The sequence below is a fragment of the Syzygium oleosum genome, unplaced genomic scaffold (genome assembly GCF_021117445.2).
Source record: "Syzygium oleosum isolate NSW1041296 unplaced genomic scaffold, Sole_v2.1 Sole_v2.07, whole genome shotgun sequence".
NCBI lineage: Eukaryota > Viridiplantae > Streptophyta > Magnoliopsida > Myrtales > Myrtaceae > Syzygium > Syzygium oleosum.
Window position 1 is genome coordinate 2,937,823 of NW_026607491.1, and position 12,490 is coordinate 2,950,312.

Genomic DNA, 12,490 nt, shown 5'->3' on the forward strand with positions numbered 1-12,490 from the left:
TCCTCGTGTCTCGGGATATCTTTAAGGATTTTTATCGAGTCTACTGCCATTATAAGAAGCGATATTAATCAATTGATTTCCTCGTATTTCGAGATATCTTTATGGTTTCTACCAGCTAGGTCCATTGCCAATATAAAAAGTGATTTACATATCTACCATTAACGCGGAATTATACTGCGAGTACATATGCCGCTCATTTGACGGAAAATGACAAGTACAAATCTCTAGTGGTTCATTCATTTTTTCTTTTTATTGTTATGTTAGTTCTGTCTTCATGTGTAATCATACAAGCAATACAATTCTTATCACTCGCCATAATTTTAATCCCAAAGTGATCATATGGTACTTACCGTGATAATGAAAAGTTTAAACGATACCGTATGCAAAACTCATTCATAGTGTGAAATGGTATTTTCTATGATCGGGGAAATTGCAACTTTTACTTAGCATCATACCTCGAATAAATGAAGAAAAAGCAGACCATCCGTGCATAGTTTGAGGAGTGAGGAAGGATTAATGGGTTGCTAAATTCATGCTGAATCAATCACACCCTGCAAATAGGGGGAAAAGGGTAAGTTTAACTGTGTTATGAGGTGAAAATTAGAAGCTAAAATCGCCGCAAAGCTGTTTCCAAACTGTAGGTGAAAACTTGTCTTGTGGATCGTTGACGTGCGCATGCTGACACATCGCTCCCATCCATCTCCATGTATGTATATAAGCCCACCACTCTCCTTCATTTCCATCGCACACCTCTCTCCCTCTCTCCCTCTATCTCTCTCTCTCTCTCTCTCTGAAGAAAAGTCTTACGGAGATGGAATACAAGGCGAGAACAACCACAGCAATACCAACACCCGTCACTATTCCCGCTAAAGTCATCCCCTACTCAACATCATCCTCACCTTCCTCACCGCCACCGCAACCACCACCGTCCCAGTCCTCGTCTCCAACCACTCCCCCTCCTCCTCCTCCTCCTTCCCTCCCCTTTACCCCACTGCCGCCGCTGCAGCCGGCGGTCCTCAGCCCATGCGCCGCCTGCAAGATCCTGCGCCGGCGGTGCGTGGACAAGTGCATCTTGGCCCCGTACTTCCCGCCCACCGAGCCTTACAAGTTCACCATTGCTCACAGGGTGTTTGGAGCTAGCAACGTCATCAAGTTCTTGCAGGTATTGCTGTCCATCCATTTCCCCATCTTTCACACTGTTTCTTAGTGTTCCTTATCAGGATCGACGCACTCTCTAATGTGAACGCACCAGAATGCTGTAGGAAAAAAATTGAATTGGTGTGTGCGTGAAGCTTTTTCTTTTAGCAACTTCCCTTTTCTTTTCATTGCCAATAAAAACAAACATTTCTTTTTTTATTTATCTTTCCATTTTCTTTTTGCGGGTTCACAACTTGCCTTTCTAGATAAAGTATACATGACAAGTCAATCGCATTTTAATAAGACGCTCGCACTTTACCTTAGAAAACTAAATTTCTATATTTCGAATTTGGACATTTTCCTAATTTATTAGTGTCACGCGATGCAACATAGCGAAAGAGTTTTAGCGATAGATTTGCATTGACTTAAGATCAAAGTTAGATTACAATTTATTCTAAGCCTTTTAGTCTCGAGGAGATCTTTTATTAGATACATTACAAAATCAATTCTTTTTTCCTCGTGGTACACTCTACGATTATAGATTTCTGTCGGTATTCATGTCCTCAAAGGTGTCTCAGAGAATTTTCAACCAGCTCATTTGACAAAATGTATTATACTTGTAAACTTCCGTGTTAATTAGATTTATAGTTCTTCCATATAATTTTTTTTTCAATTGATCTAATGAAAACTATTGCAGGAACTTCCGGAACCGCAGAGAGCGGACGCGGTGAGCAGCATGGTGTATGAGGCCAACGCGAGGCTCCGAGACCCGGTCTACGGCTGCGCCGGAGCCATCTGCCAGCTCCAGAAGCAAGTGAGCGAGCTCCAGGAGCAGCTCGCCAAGGCTCAGGCCGAGCTCGTCAACCTCGAGCTGCAGCGGGCCAACCTCGTCGCGGCCTGCATGGAGATGGCTCAGTCGCAGGAGCCGGCCATCAATTTCCAGCAGCAATTCGTCGACTCGGCCGGCATCTTGGACGACGGCCCGGCTAGCTGGGAATCGCTCTACTGGACGTGACCGCCGGTGACCCATGAGACTTAGCCTTATAATTACTAATGAGAATGAGCCACAAGAAAAGGAAAAAGCAAGGGAACTTTACCCACGACCAAATGTCAACAAAGTTTACTCCCAGAGAAAGGAAATTAAAGTTCGGGAATTGGTATTCCGATATTGACAAGATGGAAGGACGTGGAGGGGGCGGGAAGGGGTTCTGTCTTTTGCTCTCTGATGAAATTTCCAAGGTCTAGGAATTTTTATTCTATCTTTTCTTGAACGAGAACAAGTTGTTGTGGGTGACCTAATTACAATTATCTTGTCGAATTAATCGGTCATTTTTCTAAAATCAATCGGAGCACAAACACGCTTCCTTGTCAAACTAGTTCTTGACCTAATTGTTGCTTTCCCGATCGCTTTCAGTATTCCTAACTAATTTTGATTTTCCTTTTCATTGCTTTCCCAGTGGATATGACAGGTTGACTATTTCAGTATTGTATGCTTTCTTTTTCCTTTTTTCTTTGTTGTCCTGCCCTATGTATTGTTTAAAAAATAGAACATAAACACTGCTTTTCAATGACTTATTAACCTAAGGTTGGGACACTAAACTTCAACACGGTATCGGATATATAAGTATTGAGTTTCACTAAAGATTCCTCCAAACCTATTATTGTATGGAAGATGTGACAATCGTACTTAAAAAATCTGAATAATGCTAGGGATTTTAGGACCGGTTTATTATGTCAATTATGATATGGGAGATTATAATTGGCCTATTGAGACCCACATACTTAAGTACCTAGACAGTTTGAAATATGACTTAGCAAATTAATTTTATAAAAGATTTTTATATGATACACAGGCTATGCAACTCATTTGTTACGCAAGCCACCTCTGCATAACAAGGTACTAACAGTCTGAATTCATAGAATGATTAAAATCAATGGCTATGGATGTTAATTATATATGAATGCAATTACACAACCCGTATACTCGGAAATCCATCCTTTCGTAGAGGTATTGCACTGTGCACCCATTTATTACGTAACCCATTTGAGAAAATGACACAAATGATCATTAAACTTTAGCCCAATATGCAATGTGATATCTGAATCTTTAATTTGTTCAATGCAATCCTTAGAATTTTGGTACATGTTCAATTTAGTCCATAAACTATATGAAAATGTTTACTACATTACATATTGGGCCAAAGTTTAAGAACCATTTGTGTCATCATTCCGATCTATTTCTATCAAGATACGGAGAATGAGGAGATAATAAGTCACATACAAAATATTATACTACTCTTGACTAAAATACATGATGTCCAGCTCACGGTGGAATAACCTATACCAATCCCAATAGTCAAGATTAGACATATAAAACTTCCAATCAAACGAATATAACCATAGTGTCATTGAGGAATGATTTTGCTGTAAAAGTGTAGCACCACACACTAACCCGAACCGGAAACGCGTTTTGCAACCTAAATTATCCAACAAAAAGTCTCAATCATGCCATGTGCAAACCATGTTTCGAGCCCCTAAGTTCAAATTTACTCTTTTTCAGCAATTTAATTATATTCTAAGCGAACCCAAAGAATATATAAAAAAGAAAAAAGAACATTAGATTCTCCTAAGCTGTCGAAAGGAGCAAACTAAAATTTTCAAGGGTCAAATGCTCAGTGCGAACTGCTCCAACCATACGTTTGCCTTTTCCTGTGTGGAGACAAACATGTCTATTATTGTTATTTTTGAAAGATTCTTTTTATGATATGCTTTTTATTTTGTGAAGTGAAGTCTCTCAAAAGTCATTGTGGAAGTGGAATGGAAACTTATCAAAGTAGAGTCGTGACCCGTCATGGAGGTGCATCAACAGTGGCTAAAATGGTTTGCTGGAACATTCTATTTGGATTTTGGAGTTTCCCCAACCCACTACAATCTTTGGCCACAAACGTGCGAATGTGTTCGCCCACCAAATATTGTTCAAATCGATTATACCAAATCAAAAATTTATTTTCTTACATATTCGTCAAGAGAAGGGTTCAGACGAGATTGAGATCGATCTCACCCACAGCTGAAAATTTCAGTTTAAGTTATCAACGAAGCACTAACGGTCCACTAGACGAGACCGTCATCGTAACTCCACCAGATGTGAGTGGGGAAGTCCGCAGTCAATGATACAACTAAGGCCAAGTGTATCATCAGCAGACAAATCGAGGTCTCTGAAATCGAGAATTAATTGGCGAAGCAAACCTGCAACCTTCGACTTGCAAATCAAATCTTGATCCACTTAACCAACCACTCGTTGGCTTCGCTTTTCGGTTGAAGCTTGATAAAAATTGGCCTTACTTGAACCTATGCTATTCTCAATATGCCTCTTATTATTACCTCATAACTTGAGGATGGACCACAATGATAATGAGTACGCTTTGAGCAATGAATGCATAAAATTGGCCTCATGCCTTATAATGATGTGAACTAAAATTATGAGTGAGAGCTAAAATACAACATCATGTTACAAACACGCGATTGTAAAACTTTATGATACCATAGTCCACTACTTTGAAAAATTGAGTTCAACAAAATGGGTTATAAACCAATTTCTTAACCCATATTTGATGTGCTGGGTTGTTATATGAGTTATCTATTACGTTAATAGGTCATAATGGATTTAAAATGGTGAAATCCAAAATATTATAGGTTTACAACTTAGTTAGAACCAACCCACCTTTACGACTATCTCTTCACTTTCTCTCACCCTCGTTCGACCTCACGCTCGCTCGCTCTCAATTTTAGTATGAGTTTTCCTAAATTAAGTTAATTATAAAAGCGTTTTAGCAATATGGATTGAGTTGGGTATGGGTCAAGTTGGATATCGATCACCATATTTGTATTACATGGAAATGAGTTAAAACGGGTTAAATGAATCAATTTTCAACTTAACCCACCTATTTGACTGGTCTAATCGTGTTCAATCGTCCAGTTATTAGTAAAAAAGTTGGAAAATTTGCATGTCAAGATCCAGCTATTGTTGATTAACATTTTCAGTGATGTAGATACATAGTTGGAATTGACCATATTACGTGGCAGCATATTTATATGGAAAAGTAGTCTTTACGGAATAGCGACAAGCACGTGGACTACCCCGTGAACGTACTTTTCACAAAGTAAAGCACCATCATTTTTCAGGGAAAAGACCTCTTTTATTTTATTTTTTACTTTCCAAGATCCAATTTCGATTGTTCTTTTCATGCACCAGTAAGTTGTGAAGACTTAAAGGGGGGTCTCTTCGTAGGCATACGTTCGGACTGCCGAGCTAAGGTATAACTCAAAATCTTCACGATGAATTGAGATCGACTTGAGTCGTATAATTGAGAATAGATCCCGAACTCGACTCGCTTTGGTTCACACAATTAAAGAATAATGCTTATATGACGGTCCTTAATTTGCTGTGAGATCAACAGCTTGTTTTGGACCATAAAAAAATAATAATTTGAAATTATTGTGAGATCCACTCCTTTAAGAATTTGTGTATCACAATATGTTGTTATTCTCCTGGTAACCCAAAAACTATAATGTTAGCAAAGCCCATATAAGCTATTAGAGATCAACACCACTTTTATTTTCTAGGATTGTAAATTTGTACATGACCTTCTGTTAAAATTTTTTTGCATGTCTTCATTTTACCATTAACTACAATGGACACAAGTCCAAATATTTCGTACAGTAGACCCTTCAAAATTGAATTGGATCAAGAATTCGACAATTGACATATAGTTGACCCCCACTAGTATTGTCCAAAAAGTCCTAAACCTTTTGCACTTTTGCCAATTGAGTCCTAAACCTTTTAATTTTGTCAATTGAGTCTTAAATTTTTTCATTTATTGCCAATTGAGTCATCCGGCCAATTTTGGCCGAAAATCGCTGACATGAACACTGGGCGGCCACGTGGCGTTGACGTGGGCATTTTTATATAATACTTTAATAATTTCTAAATTATTTATGGTTTTTTTCTTCTTCTTTTTTCCTTTTCTCTGTTCTTTTTATGGGTTTTGAATTTAGGGCCTGCGAAGGTGGCCGGCCGACCTTCGCTGGCCACGGGCTAGGCAAGGGCTTGGTGGCCTTCGCCGGGCCTCCGCCCTCACCTGGGGCCGGCAAGGGCATCGCCTAGCCAGATCTGGCGAGGGCCGTGACGCCCTCGCCTAGAGCCGGCAAAGGTTGGCCGACCACCTTCACCAGCCCTAACATCAAAATCCAGAAAAAAAAATAGAGAAAAGGAAAAAAAAGGAAAAACCATAAAAAATTTAGAAATTATTAAAATGTTATATAAAAATGTCCACGTCATGTTAGCGATTTCTAGCCAAAATTGGCTGGATGGACTCAATTGGCAAGAAATGAAAAGGTTTAGGATTCAATTGGCAAAATTAAAAAGTTTAGGACTGAATTGGCAAGAGTGCAATAAGTTTAAGACTTCTTGGACAATTTTTCCCTTAATTTTAGACATCAGAAATGGCCTAGGTATGCCTCAAACCTGTGACCGAGCATTGAGCACGAGCCGGGCGTACTTCACCAGGCTATTTGTGTGACATCTGGAAATTCCTACATCAATTACTAATATGTAGGAAATGAAGACGATAAATGTCACAAGTACAAATCCCAGTTGAATTATTGACTTTATCCTACGCGAAAGCAATATGTATTTACATATCCGTGACTTTCGGAATGTGATTCCATTAGGATGTAATTACTGGGCATTTGTACATAGGTTGATTATATAAAGTGAGGTGAACCACATATTGCCATAGTAATTGTTGAGAGGGATCGACATGCTCTGAAATACTTATCGAATAATTTTCAAAGTTAAAATTCACTAAGTTGAGATTTTCCTAACGTTCGATAGCTTTTGCAGATAATTTCATTGGGTTTAAAATATTTTTCTGACTTATCGGTGTTTAAAACAGGCACCGATTTTCTTGTATCTTTACTGAATTGCAAACTATCTTGACGAAGCATCAATTATCTTCTTTTTAATCACCCAAAGTAAGCCACTTGTCACCCTTTCACTTGAACACTTCTCTTCATTCTAGACCTAGTATTTAACCCAGATGCTTTTTATTGTGCCATTGAACTTAGTCATCAAAATGACGTCACTCATGACATTTTAACTTAACCAAGGTTTGTAGCATTTATTACAAGTAAAGTTAAGAAAAAGAAAATAAAAGAACACCCTCTTCCCCTTTCTTGGTTGAGACATCACTCCCTTCATTTTCCACTTCAAGAATTGCTTCATCTTCCTATCTTCTATAAACAAATCAACTTTTCCCATTTCACAGTTTCAGTCAACCTTCAACTATCCAATTAAGTTGTGATTTTAGCTTAACTTTCAAGAGTCTTACAAAGTAATTAAAGGCTTTGGTTGTTCAAGATTCCATTCAAGGTAAGTGAAAACTCTAGGGGCTAAGTTAGATTAATCTACTTAGTACTCTTGACTTGGTTGGTTGATGTTTGTTAGTTTAAGTTTGATTTTAAGTACAAGTAGGTTCCAAGATTAAATAGAGTTATAGTGATTTCTTGCCTATATTGAAATATTTAATACATGCCTAGAAGGTGTTTGAAAGAATACCCAAATGGTTTTGTTGCACCTTAGAGCAGAAAGAATGAGAAAATGGTAAAACTAAGCATAAAATGGGTATCTTGATAATTTTCGACAAAGTAATGGGCAAATTTCGAAATTCATAGAAGTGAGAGGGTGCTGTTAATAGGGTTATTTTGTGGGTTTCAATATTGATTAGTGGGTTATTAAGTAAGATAAATTAAAGGAAATCCAACCGGTTAAAAGAAAAAAAAATGAGTTTAGAAGCTTTAGGGGCAAATTCGTAATTTCACCAATTTGAGGGACGAATTTGTAAAAACAAAAAACTGGAAGTTTTGGGCACTATTCACAACTTGAGGAACGTTATTATGATAGGTGGTTAAGTTATTTTTAGAGTTAAATGTTTAATATGGACAACGTGTCTAATTATTTAAAATTGGACCTAATTGTGTAATTAATTTAGAAGTGAGTTGTTTTGGTAATTTTGTAAAATCCAGGGCATGCTCATAGCGTAAATAAAATACTGACATGTCTTAAATAACAAATGAATGGGTTTGGTGTTTAATTAGTATGGCTTCATTAAGTGAAATTGAAAGTTTGGGGAGCAAAGAAAATTGTAGTTTGAGAAACTTTATTGGAGCAATTATATAAGTTATGAGGATAATAGCATGTTTGAATCTAAGAAGTTTATTTTCTCATGCTTAGTATGTGATGGATGGATGTTGATAAGATTCGGTAATGTAAAAAGTAGTAATGGTGAAACTAAAGCCGAAAGTAATATTTTTGTAATTCGACTAAGTTACCGATATATTAGCTAAGTGTTTTCGGGTCGATTTTGTTGTCAGTTGTGTGGTTTGCATCATCTGTTACCAACCTTTTATGATTTCGTTAATGTGGATAGGAAGGGTTGAAGTTGATATTGTTTATTAATTACTAAAGAATTTTTTTTTTTTTGTTGTTATGAAATGTATGTGAACGATACCGCGTGATTAAGACCTTTGCCACGGCCTATTTGCCACCGAACGGATTCCCTTGTATAAGTATGTGGATGAGACTCTGGAGTTAGCTAGATGTTCTACCGTATGAGATGGTTCTCTACAAGGTTGAGATGATATGAAATCCTATGATGACATGACTTGTATAGCCATGGTATGACATGACTTGTGTAGTCATGGTATGACATGACTTGTATAGCCATGGTATGAAGTTAACAAATGACCATTATCATGCGGATGTATAGTGACGTATTTGTCTTCGCTAATGTAAATGACACCCGTGATGAATGGGTTGAGGCGTGGTAAAGGGTATGAATGATTCCATCCCCCATGAGTTGATGGTTGTTAGGAAATATATCAATAAGGGTAGAATTGTCATTGAAGGTTTAGAGGTTATATATATATATATATACTCTTGTAACCTTTATTTTTATAATTGAGAAATTATTATCTCTTTCATCATGGTATCAGAGCCCCAATCTCTCCATCGCCATCGTCATCGCACCTCAGCCCCTCGCCATCGTCATCCCATCTAGCCCAGCCCCTCGCCTCAATCCCTTGTTTGCCTCAACCCCTCACTCATCTCGCCCAACCCCTCTCCTCGTCTCTGTCCCTCGCCTTAGTCACATCTCTCCCAGAGGCGTTGCCCAGCCACCTCGCTTCCAAACAAGTCGCTCAGTCGCGTCACTCGGTCGTGTCGCTCCCAGACGATTTGCTCAGTCACGTCTCTCCCAGAGGTATTGCCCAGCTACCTCACTTCCAAACAAGTTGCTCGGTCGCGTCGCTCAGTCGAGTCGCTCCTAATCTTATGTCACCCTTCTGCGGCTCCGACATGCTCAGGATCTCGTTGCTCTAGCTGCTTCTTCCAAGTCATGCCTTCACTATACAAATATGATTTTAAGACTTTACTTTCACTTTAAGACTTTGAAGTCTCTTTTTTGCCTAGCATTGCAACCACGTTGATTGATATTAGAGGAGAATGTTTTATTTTGGTTCTCAGTTGAAGACTGATTCTAGTTATTTCTTGGTGGGAGTCGATTTTGGGGTACTTTGGTATTAATTATCATGATTTACTGAGGTTGCAGTGAACTATCGTGAGTGGTGGTGATTGGATTGAGCCCAATTTTTTTTTTTAAGAAATTACTGTGCAGTTGGTTGGATTATTGGAGTTAGTATTGATTGCTATGAAGTTCATTTTCTTTGGGCTCAATCACATCCTTTATTTACTGATGGCAAATACCGGATCGACTTCTGGATCTCCTTTTAGTCACTTTCAGTTAACTTCTGTCAAGTTGGATGGAACTAATTATCCATCCTGGTCTAAAGCAGTAGAGGTCTATCTTATTGCCACCAAGCAACTTGACTATATTTCTTCTACGGTACCATCTGACAAGAATAAAATCGCCGATTGGATTGCGGGGGATGCAATGATCAAGACTCTTTTATGGAATAGCATAGACCCTAAAGTTAGTCCTCATTTTATTCAATGTGATTCAGTTAAGACAGTTTGGGAGAAATGTGCAATGCTTTATTCTGGGCAAAATAATATGACACAGGTATGTGACACATGAGAAGCTTTATTTGATATTCAACGTGGAGAACAATCTTTATCTGATCACTATGCTCGATTCACAACTCTTTGCCAGCAATTGGATACCTATCTTCCTGCCTCGGATGATCCAGTGGTATTGGCCAAATGCCAAGAGGATCTGAGGGTGATATTATACCTCAAGTCGTTGGGGCCTGAATATTCACCTCTTCGTCAACATATCACATCTCAGAGCTCTCTTCCTACAGTAGATGAAGTCTTCTCTCAGGCTCTTCGTTCTGCAATTATTGAGAAGATTTCTTCCACACCAACTTTGGAGATGAGTGCTATGATTTCCCATGGTCCCAATAGACGTGGAGGTCGTAGTCGTGGTTACCGAGGACGTGGATGCGGTCTTGTTCATAGTGGAGGCCGTGATGGAGTTGGTACTCGTGGTGTCCTTAGTTCTGGGAATGGTCGTGGCTTGCGTTGTTGCAATCATTGTCAAAGAGTCGGACATATAGAAGCTTATTGCTATACTCTTCATCCGGAACTCAGACCAAATCTTGCTGCCTATGCAGGAGTTGAGAATTCTCTTGTTCCTCCCTCACCGGTTCCACCAAGTTCGACTATGCAGCCTATAGGCGATTCTATTACTTTGACACGTGCTGAGTATGATGCATTGATTCGCTCTCAACAGATGACAGGATCTTCAGCCCCCACTACAATTTTGGCACAAACCTCCAAAGGTAGTTCATCTTGTTTGTTTGTTACAGCATCTGACTCTTGGGTTATAGACTCTGGAGCACCAATCACATGACTAGTAACTCTAATCTATTGTCTTCATTTCATTCTACTACTTCTTTATTATCAAACTCGGTTACATTAGCGAATGGTGCCCAATCCCAAGTTACTAGTATGGGAGTTGCTCATTTGAGTCCCACTCTTTCTTTGCCATCTGTCCTTCATCTATCAAAATCTCCATATAATTTGATTTTTTTTTTTGATAACCGAGGTGTCCGCGCGGCCGGCGAGCTAGGGCTCAAACTAGCGGTGGTGCCCGACTAGTCCTCGAGGGGGGCTAGCACAGCATCCCACCGCCACGACCCCCCACTTAAATCACCGATGAGCGAGTTTGAATATAATTTGATTTTTGTTAGTTCTTTAACTAAAGAACTAAATTGTTCAGTGACATTTTCCTCTTCTCATTGTGTCTTTCAGGATTTGAGGACTGGACAGATGATTGGTGGTGGACATGAATCGAATGGTCTGTACTACCTTGACAAGAAGATGATAGCTTCTACAGCTGTAAAGTGCACATCCTTTGATGTGTATCGGATGCATTGTCGTGCTGGACATCCGCCACCAAACTTTCTTCGACATTTATTTCCCGAGTCAAAGTCTGTAAGTTCCTTTGAGTGTGAGGCTTGTCAGTTTGGAAAACACCATAGGGCTTCTTTTCCTTCTCGCATTCAGAGTCATGTGTCTAGTCCTTTTGAGTTAGTTCACTCAGATGTATGGGGTCCATGTCGTGTTTCTGACATTTTTGGTTTCGGATATTTTGTCACATTCGTGGATGATTTTTCCCGAATGACTTGGCTAGTCTTAATATAAGATCGTACCGAGATTTTTCACTCTTTTCGCTTCTTCTATTTTGAAGTGTTGAATCAATATCACACATCTGTCACAACTTTGCGATTCGATAATGCCTAAGAGTATCTTGCTGCTACTTATGGTTTTCAACCATTTATTGATTCTCATGGTATTATTCATCATACTTCATGTTCATACACTCCAGAGCAAAATGGTGTAGCTTAGCGCAAAAATCGTCATCTTCTTGATGTTGCTCGTTGCCTCATGTTTCATATGCATCTTCCTAGAACTTTTGGGGCCATGCTGTTCTTACTGCCTGCTTCTTAATTAATCGGCTTCCAACTTCTGTTCTTTAGGGGGAGACACCGTTTTTTATGTTACACCCAACTCATAGTCCTTTTCCATTACCTTTACGAGTCTTTAGTTGTGCTTGTTTCGTACGTTGTCTTACACCTGGTATTGATAAGTTAGACCCTCGTGCCGAGAAATGTGTCTTTGTGGGGTACTCTCGAACTCAGAAGGGCTACAAATGTTATAGTCCGACTCGTCGTCGTCTTTTTGTGTCGGCGGATGTGACGTTCTTTGAGGACCAGCCATATTATAATGCTCACATTGTACCTACGGTGACTATTGAGGGTGATGGGTGTGTCT

At 39.2% G+C, this 12,490-nt stretch overlaps 1 protein-coding gene across 1 annotated transcript; it reads left to right on the top strand.

The window, feature by feature from the left end:
• Positions 1-729: 729 nt before the first annotated feature.
• On the top strand, positions 730-2,510 carry LOC115682227 (LOB domain-containing protein 1-like). Its single transcript, XM_030606384.2, has 2 exons — positions 730-1,162; positions 1,835-2,510. Exons 1-2 carry the CDS (start codon positions 812-814, stop codon positions 2,150-2,152), a joined length of 669 nt encoding a protein of 222 aa, XP_030462244.1. The 5' UTR covers positions 730-811; the 3' UTR covers positions 2,153-2,510.
• The last annotated feature ends 9,980 nt before the right edge of the window (positions 2,511-12,490 follow it).

Coding starts and splice junctions, on each gene's coding strand:
- LOC115682227 (XM_030606384.2), top strand. CDS start 812: ATGGAATACAAGGCGAGAACAACCACAGCAATACCAACACCCGTCACT. Junction 1,163..1,834: donor ACGTCATCAAGTTCTTGCAG/GTATTGCTGTCC, acceptor AAACTATTGCAG/GAACTTCCGGAACCGCAGAG.